The 22,025-nt window shown below is 36.5% G+C and overlaps 1 protein-coding gene across 3 annotated transcripts; it reads left to right on the top strand.

Moving 5' to 3' along the window:
* Nucleotides 1-9,607: 9,607 nt before the first annotated feature.
* Nucleotides 9,608-15,980, top strand: LOC149413840 (uncharacterized). Of its 3 annotated transcripts, none has more exons than XM_089644608.1 (3): nt 9,608-9,671; nt 13,219-13,470; nt 14,263-15,980. In XM_089644608.1, exons 2-3 carry the CDS (start codon nt 13,219-13,221, stop codon nt 14,995-14,997), a joined length of 987 nt encoding a protein of 328 aa, XP_089500734.1. In that variant the 5' UTR covers nt 9,608-9,671; the 3' UTR covers nt 14,998-15,980. The 3 variants fall into 3 exon arrangements, with proteins under 3 accessions (XP_089500734.1, XP_089500733.1, XP_089500735.1); XM_089644607.1 differs by lacking the exon at nt 9,608-9,671 and adding an exon at nt 9,686-9,897; XM_089644609.1 differs by lacking the exon at nt 9,608-9,671 and adding an exon at nt 9,706-9,736.
* Nucleotides 15,981-22,025: the final 6,045 nt, after the last annotated feature.

Raw genomic sequence — 22,025 nt, 5'->3', positions numbered from 1 at the left:
ATTCATTGATAATGCCAAAAAGCGCTTTTGAAATTTAAACTGGGAACATTAAAAACATAACAAGGGGCCACCAACTTTAAAAATGTAAATTGTACTTTAGGTGATTTGTGTTCAGTGGTCACTAAACGGCGTTTTAAAAAGTTAATTAATTTTAATCTCTAATAAATGCATCATTCACTGCAATTGAATTCACTCCCTTTCTCACCATGGGATTATTTAAATTACTTGAATTCAATTTCACCCCTGTGAATCCAAGATATCAACCGTACCTAGTTAAGAAAATTATAATTTAATGATAGAACGTCCAGCGTCCTGCCAGCAGGACTTTACGTACTACCGGTAGGACGTAAGTTTTTTGTTTATATGCGGCTTTGTAGGCCTGCTAGCAGGATGCCGTTAACTGCATTGCATAGTGCGTCTCTTTCTGATTCAGCGAGTTTTTGAATCGTATTTCTGCGATCAGTCTGGCCAAAATGGCGGCGAGTATAAGACGTGGGGTCCGCGTTCGCGTCAAAGCCACGTATTTCGACGAAAATGATGGCCTAAACACATGGAGTCGCAAACATTTTGGTGATAATTACGACATTAGTTATTGTTGGGGCACTGTAAAAAAGTTAGAAAACAATTATGCAAGGGTATATTGGGAAATTGACAAAAAAATATCAACCGTGCCCGTTGGAGTTCTAATTGCTGAAACCGAAAATGACAATTTAGTGGAAGCAAATACAAATGAAGAACATTGTAAGTACAAACTTTCTTATTTTATTCATAGGCTTACGTTTATAGTAAGCCTAGTATATTCCCATAGAAAAAATAGTACTTGGAGGTTGCTTGTTCGTTTCCATTATTTACGTGATTGACAATTTTTTTTTGACAGGCACAACATAAATTAACTTTGCTAAGTTTGACTTGTATGGGTATGTATGCGTATGTATTTGCGTGTCTGTGTGTGTGGGCGCGTGCTTGCCTGTGTGTCTGTGCCTGGGTGTGTGTGTATTAAAAATATTTTTATTATTTTTTAACTGATAAACTTTATTAATGTTTATAAGACAAGGTTTTTATGCATATCACAAAGGATTACAAATTATTATAAGCAATAATTATTAGCCAGAAACACCCATACAAATTGAAAAAATCTTCCGAGAAGATATAATAACTGCCGACGACGAAAAATAATAATATTTGACAATTCTAAGTATTCACCAATAAAATGTAGACATAATTTGTCGCGACGCTATCTAGTGGGGAATTTAGCAAGTAAAATTGCCTTCCCTACTATAATAAAGTATGTTGTTCTTAGGTGAAATAATAAAATAAGCAATAGTTGTTGAACGAAATATTTCTAATACATATTGAATAATTTGACGGGACAGGAGATAGGCCGGCGTAGCTCAATGGATCGATCACCTGACCGGAAATCAGGAGGGTGTGAGTACCGTCGCGACGCGTCGGCGGTTATTATTTCTTCTCGGAAGATTTTTTCAATTTGTATGGGTGTTTCTGGCTAATAATTATTGCTTATATTTATTTGGAAAATAATTTTAAGTTTAAATATATTGAGTACCTACACCCCTTTGCGTCTGTTGATCACTAATAATGGATTTTTTTTCAGCATCGTCTGAATCGGGTTCTTCTTCTTCGAGCGAAGATGACGAGACAAGTATTTCAGTACATCCGAATTCAAGTACAAGCAACGTAAATTCTGCTCGAAATACAACAGTTGCAAAGGGTGTTACCTGGACTTTTCATGAAGCAATACGTGTCGATCAACGACAACAAGGCTATTTCAAAGCTACCTTGCTAGTACCATTGGGGCCCGCACGAAGTATCAAGGATGCATTTTTCATGATATTTCCGAGAGAGAAGCTTAGTTACATAGTCCATTGCACCAACTATTCGTTTCCAGCAAGACAAAAACTGTTGAACGAGAAGGAATTATTAACTGTTTTTGGCATATTATATGCTATGACTCTTCAAGAACTTCCAGATCGACGATCCTATTGGAATACCACCTCTGATGGAATATATCCCCCTGCAAATTTTGGACAAAGATTTGGTATGAGCCGCCAAAGATTTGAGATCATTCTCATGGCATTGCGCTTCACACAATCCTCAGACCTTGATTTTTCTGATAAATGGCGTAACACTAGAACATTAGTAACGATGGTGAATGATAAACTAAAAGATACCATCCATCCTGGGTCAAAAATAACTGTAGATGAATCCATGTTCGCCTGGTATGGAAGGGGTGCGTACTTCAAAAACGGAATGCCAGCAGTTATGAAGATTAAAAGAAAACCAAAAGGAGTCGGTTGTGAAGTAAAAACAGCGTGTGATAGTGACACAAACATTATGATCAGAATGGAAATTAATGAGGGCAAAGAAGCAATGAGTACGAAGAAATGGCAAAGAGAATTTGGCGCAGGAACTGCAACTACTTTGAGATTGACAGAGCCATGGTATGGTTCTGGCAGAGTTATAGTTGGTGACTCTTGGTTTGCTTCAGTCAAAACAGCTGTGGAGTTATTCAAAGTTGGATTGTATTTTATTGGACTGGTAAAGACAGCACATAGTTTCTATCCTGTGTCTGAGATGGCAGCTCAGTGTCCTACGCATAAGGGGGCATCTGTTGTGAGTACAGCAGAAAAAGACTCTGTGCAGCTCACTGCCTGTGCCTGGAGAGACAAAAAGATTCATACATTTGTAGCCACTTGCGAAACGACACTGCCTGGCCTGCCATCACGCAAAAGAAGGTGGGACGATGAAGGAAATTTATTTTACCGAGAAGTCGATCGGCCTAAATTAGTCCAGCAATATTTTGACGGGGCTGCGGCTATCGATATTCACAATCACATTAGGCAGGATGGATTGGCATTGGAGAAAGCTTGGGGCACACAAAAATGGGAACATAGAATATATGCCTCAGTTCTGGGCATTATAGAAACGAATGCGTATTTGGTTTTTAATAATTTCTTTCGCTCCGAACATGATCAGGTGTCTCACAGGTGGTTTACTACCAACCTGGTATTAGCTCTAACTATTAATGACGATGATAACCTACAAGAGAATGAGCCGCCACCACACGAGAACATCGCTCACAGCGGAGAACACATTCTTGAGGCCCTGTCAAAATCAGATGACAGAAAGAGAGTTCAACGCAAATGTATAGTTTGCTCCAGAGTCAACAAAAAACAGCAGAAGGCGAGCTTTTTTTGCAAGACATGTGGTCCGCGATGTGTTTTATGCTCTCCACAGACAGGAAGAAACTGCTTCACCTACCATATCGCGAATGGAATTCCAGCATAATCCTTTTTTTAATTTTCTCAAAGTAAATACAATTTTCACTTACGTTTTTTTTTCTTCATTTTCTTGTTTATTTTCTACCCTGTTATATTAATAAGCGCCCATGTCTTATTTTATTATACCTTTTTTTAATTTTCTCAAAATAAATACAATTTTCACTTTCGTTTTTTTTTTCATTTTCTTGTTTATTTTCTACCCTGTTATGTTAATAAGCGCCCATATCTAATTTTATTAAATAAAATACAGAAAGTTTGTCACCTCTGCCTATTTTTAACATGCATAAAAGTCGAGTACTGCTAGAAGGACAGCCTCTTATATTCATACAAAAACCGCAAAAAATTGCGTACTGCTGGCAGGACGCACACTCGTCGAATTGTCCTTCCGGAAGCTCCTTCCGGCAGGACAAGGGTTTGGACGTTCTATCATTAAAACACTTTGTTATACATTTTACTATAAAAAAATGAAATAAATGAAGAGAAAACGTAAGTTTTCTGATATGTGCCTAAAATAAGTGTTCTTTAAAAATAAAATGAGTGAAAAAGCCCGCGATTGTTTATTTGACATTATTACTGAGCTGAATAATAAAAGCAGTTGTTATTTGTTGTTTTGTTTCAGATGTATCAACAATTGCGTGACTGTGGCATCGGACGGATTGAAGGCGCCGGCGGAGGACACAACATCGTTCCTGTGGCAGTTGAGGAGAGAATCCTGAACTTAATTACCGAAGACCCCACGCTGTCCGTGCGTCGGGTCGCTCTGATGATAGGACACAGGGAACACATGGCGGTATGGAGAGTTCTGAAGAAGCACGGGCTCAAACCTTTTCACTATAGGCGCTGCCAAGGCCTCATGGAGAATGACCACTTTTCCAGAGTCGTGTACTGCAGAAGAATGCTGCATAATGTCATAAGAGATGCAGACTTCATGAAAAACATATTGTTTACCGACGAAGCACAGTTCACTAAAACAGGAGTGCTAAATGTGCACAACTTGCACCATTGGGCTGAACAAAACCCCAAGCTTGTTCGGGAGTCGTCGAGCCAGGACAGATTTTCCATCAACATGTGGGCAGGAATCCTGGGAAATCAAATACTCGGTCCAATCGAGTTGCCTCCCAGACTAAATGGACCGATGTATTTGGAGTTCTTACAAGTGCAACTGGGCGAGATTCTGGAAGATGTGAACCTCGAATTACTACGGAGAATGTGGTTCCAGCACGATGGAGCCCCACCACACTATTCGATTGCCGTGCGGAACTACTTGGATGTCGAGTTTCCTGGTCGTTGGATAGGCCGTGGAAGTCCGGCCATTGCTTGGCCACCAAGATCACCCGACCTGACCCCCCTGGATTACTACCTGTGGGGGGCTCTCAAGGAAAAAGTGTATGCTAAGCCAATAGCCTCAAGAGAGCAACTGCTCGAACGAGTGATGGAAGCCGCTGCAGAAATTAAAGCAAATCCTGCAAACTTAAATAATCAAAATATAACAAGACTACACGCTTGCATCGAAAATAATGGTAGTCACTTCGAACAAATGCTCCAATAAAAAAATTAACATAAACTACATGTCCGCATTTTCATTTATTATTTATTGGTAAAATTCTCACAATGTCATTCATTTACACATCAATATTACCTACATATCAATATTTAATAAAATCTGTAGAAGAGTATGCCCGTCGGCATTCAACAAGTTTTTCGACAAGTGTGTCGAAAAGCGTCTTCTCTCTTTCCTACACACTAAATATTAATGGTTAAAAATGAGACGACTGATGCTTGTAAGCGCGCCAATACGTAAAAACAACGAAACTCGAATAAGAATTGCCAGGTGGGTTTTTTAATCGCTTTAATCTGACTTTAAACAATAATTAAACACGTAAAAATTATTTAATATAATATTACAGTACAGTACTTTGAACCTTCGCAATAAATTTATTTGATTTTAAGTTTAGTTTGTAGAACTCCATTTCAATTTAGAGATTTTTTTTATTTTAACAGTCTTATTAAAAAATTTATAAAAACAGTGTGTTTATAAACAAGTTCTGCTAGTTGTAATTATTATTACGCGTGACAGCTGTTTCACCTTCTGACGGCATTATCAAACTTTGGTAAAGCCACTTACAGACGACGTAAGTGATAACTTTCTTTTTTTATTATTCTGGCTTTATTGATTTCCGAGTAAATTGTCGTAAATTATTATTTGCTAATCCCAATATTATTTGCTAATGCTAATAATTAAGTGAAATTTTAAACAATGCAATAATAGGATTATTGCATTGTTAATTTCACTTAATGTCGTTGGTATTTCCAACTGATGACTCAGGGGTTTATTTCCCTGAATAATTAAGTATTTTGGGGTCTAATTATTATGCATTTCATTACATCCGATAATTTAAACAATTTTTATGTTGAATTGGGGTAAGTTTTATGGCTAAGGGAAGGAGTGGAAGGTGAGGAAGTACCTGGATATTCAGATCTGGTCACCAAATAGGCTAGTCATTTCAAGCAACGTTTAAATTCTAAACCTGGATATTCAGATCTGGTCACCAAATACGGCTAGTCATTTCAAGCAACGTTTAAATTCTGAACCTGGATATTCAGATCTGGTCACCAAATACGGCTAGTCATTTCAAGTAACGTTTAAATTCTAAACCTGGATATTCAGATCTGGTCACCAAATACGGCTAGTCATTTCAAGCAACGTTTAAATTCTGAACCTGGATATTCAGATCTGGTCACCAAATACGGCTAGTCATTTCAAGCAACGTTTAAATTCTAAACCTGGATATTCAGATCTGGTCACCAAATACGGCTAGTCATTTCAAGCAACGTTTAAATTCTGAACCTGGATATTCAGATCTGGTCACCAAATACGGCTAGTCATTTCAAGCAACGTTTAAATTCTAAACCTGGATATTCAGATCTGGTCACCAAATACGGCTAGTCATTTCAAGCAACGTTTAAATTCTGAACCTGGATATTCAGATCTGGTCACCAAATACGGCTAGTCATTTCAAGCAACGTTTAAATTCTGAATTAATTAATCAATTACGAAAAAGCGTGGGGTTAAGAATATTTTTTTAAAATTATAGTTGTAATTTATTGTCGATTTTTTAAAAAAATTGCGATATTTTAAATAAAATTTAATAATTATTGTTTAAATAAATTAGCAATCTGGCAGCATTCATTTGCAGGTGGTCAATCCAATGCAGTCATGACGTTTGTGTGAGTGCTTTCCTTTGTCTCAGTGTGTTGCGCAGCAGTTTTATATGAACCGTTTTTTGATTCATCGGGATTGTTTTTAAAACTATACATTCTTTGTACCTTCAAATTAGTGGAAATAAACTTAAGTGTGTCAAGCTGCTCGTTATATTCCGGTAATTCTGGAAGGCTTTTAACATAAGCAATAATATTCATAAATCACATTCCGCGAAGTTGTAAATAACTAAATTTATTAAAAAATATACGTTGTAGGATAGCCTAGCAAGTAACATTTTGACAGAGCACTTACGGTGATTTAAAAAACAACGGCGCTGTTCAAATAATCCAATTATTATTATTGATAAGTACCTAAGTGAGGAAAATTGTTTTTAAAAGTGCTCAGAATTATTGGACTTCGATTATAAATTCAGGAAATCTACTAATTAGTTTCTTAGTTTCAAAATTAGACTATTTAATACGTGAAACGCGTAAGAGGTGAAACCAAAGCATTCCAGAGGTGAAACAATTTAGATACAAAAATAAAACTGATGTGTACAATACAAGAAGACAATCAGTGATTCGCATACGAAAAATGTGAATAATCATTATTGTTAAATAAAATATTTCTTTTCTGGTACTGGATTATGTAATACGGGCTTCGTTCGCAGCAACACGCGAGAGTTGCGATGTTGCTTTCAAATTTTGACAAAGGATAAAACAGTGGTGACATGTGGTGAAAATATGTTTAATTAATTTTTTATTAAAAAAAAACGTTACCGGACAGCAAAGTGCACATAACATTTTTTACTCCAAATGTGCTAAGGAATAGCTGGTTAAAGTTTGTCGGGTTAGTGCCGATACACCCTGTATATGAAAGCCGAAACCCGCGTCCTTTGTGTTCGTATACGAACTGCACAATAGAGATGGGCGAAGCGGCTCAGTTGAGGGAGCCGGTTCACTGGGTCCCGTTCACCTGAAAGATCCGCTTCAGTGAACCGGCTCGATTGAACCCCCCCCTCCCCCCTCCATAAATAAAATAAAAACAAAGTTCTTCGCGATAAAAGAATACATACGTGTAGTCGTCGATATTATACAATGGTACAGATATTGAAATCGACATGTGTTCTACACTCTACAGTGTCCTAAGATGTTTAAGATTCGCTAGTGAAATTTATTTTAATTGTACATTGTGACCGAAATCAAATTGGATCGTTTATTATACAATGTGCTATTTTTATGTTTTGGTGAAATTAAAAGTATTTATTATTTTTTTTGGTAAACTAATATTTAAGACAAGATTTTTTATGCATAGCACAAAGGGTAACAATTATTTTATAAGCAATAATTATTAGCCTGAAACACTAGTATATATTGAATTATTTCGCGGATAAGAGATGTGTCATGTATCTTTTATCAGGAGATTTTTCAATGTGGATGAGTGTTTTAGGCTAATAATTATTGCTTATAAAATAAAAGTATTTAAACATGAAACCATGAGATTTCATTTTTCTTTTATAAAAGTTGCACTTAAAATATTTTTAGGGTTTTATGATGTTTCATAACAGGTTGCGTCTGACAAAGCTCCCTCCGGAAGAATGAGCTGAAAAGATAAATGCTTTAAAGGTCATTTCTCAGGACTGCGCTTCGTCAGATGGGACCTTGCTATCGTGAGGAAACATTCCGACATTTTTGCTTCTTTGGGAATATTATATATTTCGAAGAAAAAATTTTGCCCAGAAAAATCGATCAACATATCGTATATTTATGATTACATTCAAGGGGGATTCCCAATTTTATTGGAATACCCTTTTATTAGAATGAAAAAATGAAATCGAGAAATCTTTTGTTTTGTTAGGTTTTTGGTACAAAACGTCAAACTTCAATCGTACGGTAATCGTTGAATCACGTTTCTTATCGCTTTTTAGTTTTTTTTTACCCGGAAAACATAATTACGAAATTTTTAATAGCTTTAATTTAAATTTACCATGATTTCCACAAGAAAAAAGAGTGAAATTTGGAATCATTTTTCTGCGGCCACAAAAATTGTCAGATGTGTTATTTTTAAATTAAAATCTATAATCTATATCAATAATATTGAAAAAATTTCTTCAAATTAAGTTTAAAAAAATCAATTGGTGAATGGAATCAAAATATAGAACAATGAAAATAAACTTAAATCTATTTTAAATTAATTCTGTCCCAAATAAGTGCAATAATAATATAAAAATTGTGTTGTGACAAAATACTTCGGTGTGAGAATGATAGCTAAACGTCGTTCATGTAAGTACTCAATGCCAACATTACTTTTTTACGATTATTTCGATATCAATGATTAACTGAAAATAAACCATGAACATAATATAACTCTTCCTTGTTCCTGTTATAATAAACTAAATAAGTGCCGACACAACAACTAAAATGTTATGCAAGCGGGAATACCAGTATTATTATGTCATATATATGATCAATCCGGTCAGTACGTCAGTAGTGACCCGCGAGCCGTGAGATCCGTTGAACGATGTATGCGGATCTTCGTTCGCGAACGGGTGAGTCGGCTCTGCGGGTCTGGCGGGTCACCTGCTCACCGGCTCACCGTTCGCGAACGACTGAAGCGGGTCACCGGGTCACCGGCTCACCGGCTCACCGGCTCTTCGTTCGCGAACGAGTGAAGCGGATCACCGGGTCACCGGGTCACCGGCTCACCGTTCCCGAACGGGTGAGTCACTACCGATCCGCGAACGAGTGAGCGGATGATTTGGGAACCGGATCTTACGGATCGGTGTAAAGATCCGGTTCACTGAGCCGACTCGTTCGCGAACGACTCACTTCTACTGCACAAACGAAGCAAAGTTTATCAGCTGCACTACGCGCATATACAACTCTGAATATGACTCTGAACCTGCCTTCACTATGTGCGGTCTCACACGTTTACATAAAAAAAACATAAATAAACCACTCACACTCACAAACATTCTCATTGGCGCGTCTGCGCCAGTCAGCCGCCTACGCGCCGATTAATCAGAAAGCTAAAAACTGCGTCCTTTTGTGTTCGTACACGAAAGATTCGAAAAATCCGCTTGTAAGCTCGTGACGTAGATCGAAGTCCCGGACGATCACATCACTGCACTTCACTTTTCATTTCATCTATGCTTCATCTTCATAACAAACGTGAGTGGTTTATTTATGTAACAAACTGACAGTTGACAGTCGGTGATAAATAATAAATACCAAAAGTAAATACTACTATATTCGAGAATGGTTTATTTATGCTGTAGTCTAATTCTTTCCTCTAGATCAATTGATTCTTTTCTCCGTAAACGTGCCGTTTCAGTGTTGTGTTACTACATTTTACACACGAAGGAAGTACGGTGAATAAATAAAATAACTTTTAAAGGTAATAATTTTGCATTTGCTGTTGTAAAACGACGGTAAAAATCCGGTGTAAAAGAGGGTCTGATTCATCTATTAATTTCATTGACGTTATGTTTTACTTCCTTTTGAGCGGTTGTAGGATCAATTCCAACCCTTTATAAACAATAATACATAGCGCACAAATAATAATAATAATATCACTTCAAGGGCGCTGTACAAATATATACATACATACAATGTTATTACTAACTATATATGGAGATAATAAACAGTACAATACTTACCTGGTAGGTCACTTGAGATTAGCACTTAATTAACATTAACTAATTGTTTATTAGCTAAATTAAGGACATAATTGGATATAACTGGACTTTCTCTCAGGAATGGTATATTTAATTTAAGGGTATGACAGCTTAAAAAGGTGAGTTTTTAGTTTAGACCTGAATTCTGTTGGACTTGTTATGAATCTTAGTTCCGGAGGGAGTTTATTCCAAGCCTTCGGCCCAGATACTCTGAAAGCCCGATTACCAAACTTAGTATTTGGCTTGCCCTTAGGTTCCATCAGTCTGCCTACAGCTGCTGATGTTACTGATCTAAGAGTTGACTGCCTCAGACCAGTGTTTTCCGGGACGCATAGTTCAGTGGGGCTATTTCATTGATGGATTTAAACACCATCCAGCACAATTTGTACTGGATTCTTTCAGGTCACTTGAGCCAGTGAAGGTTACGAAGGTGTTCTGAAATGTGCGAATATTTTAAAACTCCGTTTATGAGCCGTGCTGCTGCATTAAACACTCATTGAAGGCTGGCATAAATGCCGTTGCAGTAATCGATAGTTGATAAGTAGTTTTGTTGCTTCTGTAGGAAGATTTCTCCGGACAGACTTGAGTTGTCTTAGGTGAGAAAAACCGGTGCTTACAGTCTTATTTAATTGACTTTTAAACGAAAAGTCTGAATCTAAATTGAGACCGAGAAGTTTGACTGTGGTTTATGGGATGATATCACTGCCAGAAATAGAAATAAGTGAATCGTCTATGAAATGTTGACGTTTGTTTGTGGCCGCTCAGAGAAACTCAGTCATAGATGGGTTCAGCTTCAGCTTGTTTGAAGACATCCAACGAGTTATTGCTTCTAGACATTCAGTTATACGGATCGTGAGACTATTGATTTCGTTTGGAGCGCAGAAAAAATAAACTTGCTGATCGTCAGCGTAGTGAGACAAGAGACCAAATTATTTTGGCGACATCATTTGTAAAAAGGATGAAGAGAAGTGGACCCAAAACGGATCCCTGGGGTACCCCCGAAGAAAGTTTTGCGAAGATAGACAATTTATTTCCAACCCTCACGGCTTGTAAGCGATTGGATGGATACGATACCAGCCAATTTTTGGACGTCGGAATTCAAACCAAACGTTTCCTCTAATCTCCTAATGAGGAATTCATGATCAATCGTATCAAACGCTGCACTCATGTCTAGGAGTGAGATAAGTGATAACTCACCTGACTCTACGGCAAGAGTTATGTCTGATATCATACGAAGTAGTCCGGTTTCAGTTGAGTGGAACTTTCTGAACGCAGATTGACAATTTGCGAATAATTTATTTGAATTCAAGTGACTGGTTATTTGTGCGGCAGCAATTTTCTCTAAGATTTTTTAAATGAATGGTAAGTTTGAAACGGGTCGATAATTACCTTAAGTTATCGGCCTCTAGTTGTGAATTTTTCAGTATTGGTGTAACTACAGCTGACTTGAGTGGTTCAGGAAAGTCAGCCATGCTCAGTGATTTATTAAAAACGTGAACTAGGAATGGAGCTAAAACAGTAGAACATTGTTTTAATAACCATGTCGGTATAGGATCAAGACTGCACTGCTTATTAGGCGAGCTTGAAATAATTTTTATTACTTCTTCCGGCGTTGTGGGTTTGAAGGAAGACAAAATTCCTTGAAAATTTACAGTGAATTTTGGCGGAGGGGCGTGAGATGTGGAAGCACGAATGGATTCAATTTTTTCCCGAAAAAAAATTGAAACTTCGTTAGATTCTACATGACGGTAGAAGTAAAATAGTCAAAAAACTTTTTTCAAAATTCCGTTGTTTTGGTCTCATACAAAAATATTTGGTAAATTTGTCGAATTCCGATGTATGCAAAGGCTCTTTAAAAAAACATCCCTTGATATCAAATTATATGTCTAATGGAGAAAACTATTTAAGTCGGGGGTTTAAGTAAACATGCACAAACCAGGTTTTTAGATTGTTAGTTTGGATTATATCAATAATTTGGTATTTTGCACTATTATTTCTTAACCTCCAAGCTTAACTTTGATTGAGATAAATGGAACTTTAAAGCATCTTTTACCATCTCCCCCAAAATAAATAGTTGTTTCTTGAAGTAATTAAGTGGAAACCAAGTGCTATTTTTTTTGCGTACTAAGCGTGAAGCGGAATTCTACAAGTTTATCAAACATTTTTCTATAGAAGAATATTATTTTTTCCATGCAAAAAATTCAACTTTTGTACCTGAAAACTACCTTAAAACGTTTAAATTTCGAAATAAGTCTTTAATCTTTTTTACTTGTACTATCATGAAGAATCACCTCCTGAAGTTTGCACACTTCACCTCTGGACACACTGTATAACATTTTGATAAAGTTTTAGAGTAACTGATTGACTTTCATAGTAATTATGTTGAATCCATGTGTTATTTCAACTCAATATTCATATTAAGCGTATCCAGTTACTCTAAAACGTTAACAAAAATTCTATAAAAAAATATATTGTTGTGAGTTTCTTTTGGAATGACATGATGCACGAAGCAAACTTGTAGGCCAAAGGTTTGTTGCTAATTAAAGACTTTGTGCAATTGTTGAATTCATTAACACGTTAAAAACATCGGTAAAGTTTTAGAGTAACTGGGCACACACTCTAAAACTTTACTGAATTTTTATTTAGTAGCTTCTTTTATTAGAAAAAACTTGGGAGACTTGAGCTATATGCCGAGATATCATTACAATTCCTTGATACTGAACATAACCAACTACAACTACTCAATCGAAAATTCTTTTCAATTACAACAACAATATCAGGACTGAGGCATTTAGATACTCACTTGTACCTAGAGTACACGCAGTTGGCAATAATTTCGCAGAAATTGTAGATATGTTCAACTGCACGGAATATAGTTACAAGAAGGCTATAGTAACATTAATAACTAAGCTAAACATAATACTATTCTTCTGCATTGAATTTATATATAACCAATAGCAATCTTTTATTTCTTGATTACTGTTGCACTAAACTACATATTATGTCATTAAATAAATATCCCTTAAAATATCTGACTGTAGATGCCCGGTGTGAGATGTTCAGTCGCTGTCTGCACAAATTCTAAGATGGTGACGGTAAAGGATCCAGCAACACAACACATCATGTACCATCGCTTTCCACTAGATGAACAGCAACGCAAGCTGTGGATAATCGGTACTCGCCGGGCGGGAAAGTGGAAAGTAACAACAGCTCGAATCTGTTCCGTTCATTTCACTAGCGAGGACTACGTGAGGGATCTGAAAGCTGAGCTACTGGGCCTTCCAGCTAGAAGGGTAAGACCCAAATATAAACTTGCTAGTAATATACCGTGGGGTTACTGCCAAAAGTTGGTAACTTACCAGCATATATATTGGAGTAAACACAATTTTAAAGTCAAGGTTTTGGGAATAATGTTAATGATAATTTTTAAAAATTCATTAGAGTTTTGTTTGTTTAAAAAACATGCTTATTTTTTAAGTTCTTTTACAATATTTTTGTTGTCTATTAGTTATTAAAAAAATGAGGTTACAAAGTTTTATAAAAAAAACAGAGTAGCTAAAAATCTACTTTACAACGTAAGGGGTGACCTAAACTTTTTCCAGACACAGAAAATAAATCATAAACATTAAAAATCATTGGTAACTCAAAAAAAACGAAAAAATGTAGTTACCAACTTTTAGCATTAACCTCACGATTCTCAATAATGACCTTTAACAACTTTACTTTACTTAGCAAAAAAAAATATTTTAATTTGTTTAATTTCTTGCCGGCCCTATGAGTTATAAACAAACACTGAAGATTTATTTAAAAAACTACAAGTATTGATGTTTGACAAATTTCTTGTCAAAAAAACATCTTAACTCACCTATTTAAAACCTAATATTATGAAAATACTCAAAATACTCGAAACATGCCACATTAATCTAAAGAAAATCTACTAAAGTCCAAAACAATAACTACGTTTGGACAAAGAAACTTTAAATAGTTTGCACCTAAATAATCTATCTATATAAATAAAAATGTAAATGTTCGTTTGTTCAAAATCTTAAATATCAACAAAATATACTTGATTATTTTTTTTTTAGGTTCTCAAAATGTCAGCTGCACCATCCCTACTCTTACGTGAAGGTACATCGGTGAAGAATGCCACTTGTGAGAAGCGACTTGAGCGACAACAGCGCCGAACGAGTAGGAAAGAAGTGGCCAGTTTGCTTAAACTTGCAGTTACCCCTCCTACTGAACCTGTTACTGCTCTTATTGCTGCTCCTGTTACTGCTCCTGTTACTGCTCCTGTTGCTTTTCCTGCAAAGCAAGAGAATTTGTTCACACAGTTGAGTGACGTAGTCCAAGAAAAAGACGAGCTTCTTGCTGAGAATGCAACTTTACTAGACAGAAACAAGTTTTTAGAAGCTGATCTCAAATGTGTTAATAAGAAATTGACAGAATCGAGAAGGTTGACTGTAGTTAAGAGAATTGAGCTTAGCACTTTGAAGAAAGAAATGCACACATTGAAGCGAGTCCACGTAAAAATTTCAAATGAACACAAAAAAGTATGCGATGCAATGAACAAAGTTTTCACTGTTTCGCAGAGAAAAGTACTTGTTGACAAGCACAAAAAGGTTAAGTGGGATGACAGAAGTATGTCAGTTGCTTTTGCATTGAGATACTTAAGCTGTCGCTCTTATCTATATCTGAAAAATTATTTGAAGTATCCACTTCCTGCATTGTCAACTTTGAGGCGTTGGGCTGCAGTAAAGAATGCTCAAAGATGTCTTCTCCATAATGCCAGAAATTGCCTTGCAGAAGCAGAAACCCCGTGAGCTAGTTGTTGTCTTGCAGTTGGACGAGTTGAAGATCAATACGGATCAGAGGCTGTCGAGATTCTTGGATCTAATTCGCAAATGCGTTCAAGGCATTCTGGCTCGAGGTCTTTTTGAAATGTGAAAGCGACTACTATTTTGAAAGGACTCGCTTCCAAGCTTTGGTGTCCGTTATAAGGTTGTGACTCCTGTGAGCGATATGGGGGCTTCAAATCGTGGTATTTGGAAGAAACTAGGGGTAAGCATGGACAAGCCGTGGTATTCTCATCCCAATGATGGACAACGCATCCACTTCTTTGCAGACACATCGCATTTATTAAAGTTAATTAAAAATTGGTAGCTGGACACTGGCTTCAAGCTCGAAAATGGGGCGCTCATCAACAAGGGTCAGAAATGGAGCTTGTTAATCGAGACTGTGGAGAATTTGAAGCATGTTTTAATCCCTCCGAGGATCATGTAAACTTTCTTGCAGTCACAGTGCATGAATGTGAAGTTATCTGCCCAACTTCTCATATGCCACAACCACATCTCTGAAATGCTACAACGTGGGTAATAATGAATCTCTCTGCGATAACATGACAAATTTCATTCATGAAATCAGCAATTGGTTTGATGTAATGCATAGTTACGTTTCCGATGTATTCAGGTTTTCATATAAAGGTGGCTATGGTTTGAAAGAGCTGGAATAAATTGTGGCATTTTGTTTTAACAGTGCTTTGTTGCAAAAAGGCCCCTCAGACCCAATTTTGTTTTCGTCACTAACCTCGGAGCCTGTGGAACTATGGCATCCCCAACTGGAGTAAGTGACGAGAGCGAAGGGAGTAGAAAATTAGATACATATAACTCTCACAAAGACACGGAAAAGTGCCGCAGACGAAATTGGGGTAGGTGGTGTGGGTGAAGGGAGTATAATGTGAATTATTATATCCACAAACACACGGAAAAAGTGCTGCAGGCGATAATTTTTCTATGTCGAGAGGCAAACCAATAAATGCTTTCAATTTTTATTTTTCTAAATAAAGTAATAAATATTTTAATACTAAATAAAGGCCTTTTATTTTTTGTACTAATAAATTTAAAAGTAGGTACTGAGAGAAAAGCCAGTACTCAGCACGGTTGGTAATTTGCTTAGATACCCAATATTAAACATAAAATAGAACTCTACTAAATGAAAGCCAAATATCATAGATTAATTTAAAAAAATAATATCTGGGTTTGCTCACCTTCACTGCACTTAAGAAAGTAGACAGGAGTCGGTACAGCATTAGACTGGATACTCGGTTATAGCAACTTGTATTCTTATCAATGTGTATTTAAAAGTTTCACGTAAAATCTCTCGAGACACATGGTGATTGGTGATAACGCACACAATGGAAGCGACCACACGTCCGACGGCGTTGCGAGCTTGTCACAATAGTTGAATCAATGTATTGAGATACTTCCATATATGAGATATGATACGAACTACGCATGTTGGAATGTTCTTTTGGTGGTTTTATGTGTGCTAAAAGAAAAAAAATATGTGTATATGCTCCGCGGGCCACAAGTAGACACACAGCGGGTTGGCCACCCTTGTTCTACATCATCAATGTATAAGTAACACTGCAAATATTCCTGGCTTTTTTACCTTTCATTCCGTATACTGGTTTAAATAAATAATAATTGTTATAATTATTACCAATGAATTATTCGGATTTTTCGGATTCAGTGCCCAAATTTAAAAGAAGCATTTTTATCAATGCTATAAACAGTTCAATGTGCATACACACACACACTCATAGATACACATACACCCCTATATATACACACACACAACAATACACATACATTCATACACACACTCTCACACACCCCTGTACATACAATACACAATACACATGTCACATGTCATCCGGTAATTACTAAATATAAATACCGCATATTATAAGACATTACAAGGAAACATATCATAGGTAAGAACAGATATTATATCTTGTGATGTTTTGAATATCCACAAAAATAAACGATAAATAATAAACGAACGTGCTCAAAAAATTTTTTTGTTTAGACAACGACGGAAGATTTATTGACAGACAGGCCTGGAGTAAACAGATTCCCACGGGAAAGGAGAGACCGGAGGGACAGTCGAGTTTTGAACTTGGGTGCATTGACAGCCCCGAGAAATGGATACAAATCAGAAGTGTTGTTTGAAATTACAGTTAATTATTGAATTCAAATGGTATTAGAGAATATTGCGGAATATTGAATTAAAGTGAAAGATTATTGATCCGGTGTTTGTGTGAAGTGAAAGTGGTTCGACTCAGTGAGAGAACAATTAATAATAATGACAATAATAATAATTGGATAATTTGTAGAGCGCCGTTTTGTAAAAACCCACCTCAGGGGCGCCAGGTGTTGTGCAATCGCGATTGTGTTATAAAGTTGTGTTGATTTAAATGTGTAGTTCAAACTAAATTACTTGTCTTAAAAACATGAAAATAATAATAATAATGATTTCGTTTTAAAAACAGAGTGACCATATATAAAGGCAGCAAGTTTTAATCGGGCTAAGTTATTGATTTGGCGAGATGGCATTCTATCCACGGAGACCGAAAACCAGAGAATCAAATAGATTATTAACTGTGGGTTCGAATCCTAACAGATTAGGGAGGTACAATTTTATTTACAGGAATATTTAATTACCCTTTTATAAGCGTAGGGAGGAGGTCGAAAATTAAAGTGATTTAGCTATATAGTGTAACCAGGTAAGCTTCACGCTGAGAATGAGAGGTGCCTAACTGGGTGAGTTTTTTATATTATTTATTAAATTTCAGAGGACCTTTTTAAAAGACGGATACAACCGAGGTACAGGAACTAAGTTTACGACACCTGCCGCCCAAATAATGTTATCATTAACAGGGATGTGCTAGGCGAACCGTCAATCAACCGTCAATGAGCGAGAGACGAGTCAACGACCTTTTCATATATAGGACAAGGCGCGGTGTACAGTCAGTCAAAGGGGAAGTTTTGCTAGCGTATGCCGTCCCAAATTGAAAGCGATCGGATGCAACCAGACGGAACAAAATGAAAACTTTTCTTCTGTTATTTGACTTTCTAATTTAATACTTTTCATCTATTGTTTGACTTTCTAAGTTACGAATTGGGATGCACAAAAACAAATCTAAAGTCGAAAGAGGGAGATGGTAATCTCCGAAATAAAACTACCAACCGAACAACTTTTCTCAACAGGTACCTTTCGAGAGGTAGGCAGCCTCTTTAAATTAAATGCAAAAATCAAACCAATTATCCGTTTATACCTACCTGAGAGGATAGGTATTCAGTAGGAGTTACCCATACCTAATACACGAGGATGCTAGTAACCTCATAAAATAATTACTAGAACCGAATATTAAAATACAGACAGTCCTCATCCTAAATTTGGCATTTCGAGTAGACCTTACATATATCTCACATGATAATTGGCTGAATGGGTAGGCACACAACCTATCGTTAAAAAGCGGGCTAAATGTCGACAAGATCGTCGTGTGTTATCTATGTATTGACCTAGAAAGGGATGTAAATCCCCGACGGCGTGGGAGTTACAACGTTTTCTGGAGGTGGCACGTAACTTAGGACCTTGCGTGTCACATTTTCGCGACTAGATTCGTGACAAGGGATGTCATGGTTTTCCCCTTCTACACTCAGTAAAGTAGATTTTCCTGGAGGTGTTTGAGATTGGGGCAATTCTGAAATTGGTGATGAGACCTGGTTTTCTTTATTCTGGCGTGAAGGTTGCCGATTTGGAACAAGGGGAGACCCGGCCGGTTGTGATATCCAGACACGCAGATATCGATCGCCTTGCTCAAATTATCATCCATCAGTTTTGTTTGGTAAGAGGAGGAGTCAATCTTAGCTTGAAAAAAATTCATTTCCTTTCCTCTCCTTCCCCTCCCAAAATATATACATGGATGGCGCCGACAACTAACACCATAAACTTATCGTATGTATATCACATATATAAAATCTAACACTTTATTATATTCACATTACCCTACGATAGGTAGAATCGAGTAGCTAGTGGGGGGGGGGGGAGCAGGCGACTTAGAAGATAAGGTTTATAAAATGGTTTTGAAACACAGCGGTAATGGATTCAACTCACTCTATCTCAAAAGAACCAAGGGATACCACACATACATAAATAACTAGGTTTCTAAACCGAGAAACAAAAAACCAACACAACGTTCGGTGAAGCCTTTTTATACTGAACCGTCACGTGAAATGAGTACGTTCAAGGTCGTACGTCACGTAGACAAACTAGGATGTACACTCTTGAAGGGGTGTGTAATAAAGAAAAGACGGCAGGGAGGACCTTCCCTCCCCGGATATATATATAACCAAAGCCTTATGGAAAAGTTACCTACGGGACTTAAGGAAAATTATCGTAGAAAGAAGAGAAGGACAAGTTTGAAGTAGAAAGGGCAGATCATTACAATCTTACCTTGAAAGATATAATATCTGTAAATTGTTTCATCACTGTAACCAATGTACTGTTTGTTTCTATATTGTAATATAATAAAAATATAAAATAATTTGCAAATGCATTCAGAGTCGGTTGATGCCACTTGTATTGCAGTGTATTCAAGTCTCCCGGTGGATTGAGTTTCAAGTCATAATAAAATAAAAAATAAAATAAAAATTACGAAAGATTTTTTAAATATTTATGTTGAGGGATCAGTAGGATTTATAGGCCCTGTTAAGAGTTCTACCGAGCCGAACCCTCTGATATGAAAATATCTGGAGTCGGTGAATTATTTTCCCATTTGATCTCTGGTGAGTTGACGCGTTGTTCTTGTATTGTTTTGTATTTATTTTGCTTATATAATGCACTTACATAATGTGGATTGACTAGATCAGGGCTGTCCAAACCACGGCCCGCGGGCCGCATGCGGCCCGCGGTTTAGATTATTGCGGCCCATTGAACCTTTTTTTAACCGACTTCAAAAAAAAGTCCGGAAACAGGAATTGATTTTTTTAAGCTCCTCGCTGAACGTTTCCCGAAACTGACGAATTTCGGGCGAAAAATGGGCTCGATGATGGGCAGTACCTACCTTTGTGAAAGTGCATATTCAACAATGAAGTTTATTAAATCGAAATACAGGTCTTCATTGACAGATACTTCACTTAAACATGCACTGCGCCTAGCTACCACTAGTATTGAGGTTGATGTTGACAGAATTGTAAAAGACAAATTAATGAAAAAGTAGATAATAAAATAACGATATTACGTATTATTACCAGTATTTTATTTTTATAAATATTTTGCGGCCCACCAATGTATTTAGTCTTTTTTATTGGCCCTGGGTCCCATCTAGTTTGGACACCCCTGGACTAGATGATCATTTGTGGAAAAGTGTGTGGAAGGGTTTAGTTTTTCCCATGGAGAAGATTTAACCCGGACATAAAGTCGGAAAAATAATATATATCTTTATTTAAGAAAGTTTGCACATTACAACTAAAAATGTATATTATGATGTATATTGTACATTGATTAAGTACAGTGAGTAAGTTTTTTAAGGTTATATTGACAGAAAAATACAAAAATAATATGATGAAGGTAAAAAAAGAAAATAAAAGTACAGTTAGTTGAGGTTTCTCAAATACCGCCTCACTAGGCTATCCTGTGTTGAGGCAGAATTTTTCAAGTTAGTTCCTAATACCTTTGAACATACCTATACTTGTATTAAGATGTATTCGCTCAATAATGTGTTTATTTTAATAAAACCGAAATTTGGGTGAATGCACCGGTAAAGGCCCTATTTTTATTTTTGATCTAAGTTTTTACATTGTCTTTGAAATTTTTTTTTGAATCTCATAGTTTTATATTGTCTCGAAGAATGTTGTAGAGTCTTGCCTTGTAAGTTTTTGTTGTTGCTTCGAGTTCATCGTGTATTTGAACTTTTTTCGTAGTAATTATGTATATTTGTGTACAGATGAGTTAGTATAGTTTTTGCATATAAGTGCCGAACATCGAACACATTCATAATATTAAAGATTAGGTTAGAGTCTGTAGTTATAGGTAGCCTAAGAATTATTTTTAAAAATAATGTTCTGAACCTTTATGATTGGGTTTAGTGCAGATGAAGTTCAGCCTCCCCATGCTATGATACCATACTCAATAATAGATTGGCAGACAGCAAAATTAATCATTTTCAGGTGTTGTAAGCCGAGAAAGTTTCGTATGTCACGACTTTCTAACCAATCACCGCGCTACCCTCTGGAAGAGCGAACGTTGCATATCCTAATTACCGTGGGTCGCAACAAGTGGAAAAACTAATTAATAACTCTCGGTTCTTATTTTGTTGGACATAATATTTTTTTTGTGTATTCAGAGGTTCAATTGAACTGAAAGCAGATTTATTAGTTATCTAGGTATATAAATCATTTTTTATAAAACGAAACATGTCCGTCTCAGAGCAGATATTGCCTAGTCAGGAAAATTGAAATAAAGCCCGGGTTGCCGAAAATGAAATGAAATCAATTATTCAATCAGTAAAAGAAGAAAAACCCCTGTTATGAATTCATACAATACCTAGTTAAAGTAAATAATAATACGAAAAACTAAAAGGTACACAAAAATGATTTGTGAACAACGCAGCAATCGAATGTGTGCAAATATTAAAAAAAAACTTCATACCTACTTTTATTTGATCGAACTTCCGGCAATAAAGGATCGAGTGGTATTCCAAAAGTTACCGAAAAATGGCGTCTACCCGCTTCCTCGCAATATGTTTATATAAAACGTTCGCCCCGAGTGAATTGTAGCGGAAAACAAATAAAACAAAGAGGCAATATTCACCTGAGACCCTTCTATTGAATTTGCGGATAAAACTTTTACGTTGGCAATCTTTTGTTCTTGATCGCCGCCATTGTTTTGAAAGGTTAGGTGAAAATTGGAGGGAAATGTCTTTCTTTTCTTTTTTAAATAACAAAGGGAGTTCAAATTTCAAATGTCACGCTACACGGCCTAATCTGTTTCGCGGCTGCAAAAT

This window comes from Hesperophylax consimilis, chromosome 21 (assembly GCF_061612785.1).
Source record: "Hesperophylax consimilis isolate HC1 chromosome 21, BYU_Hcon_1.0, whole genome shotgun sequence".
Classification (NCBI taxonomy): Eukaryota; Metazoa; Arthropoda; class Insecta; order Trichoptera; family Limnephilidae; genus Hesperophylax; species Hesperophylax consimilis.
This window is presented reverse-complemented; position numbering and strand designations above follow the sequence as displayed.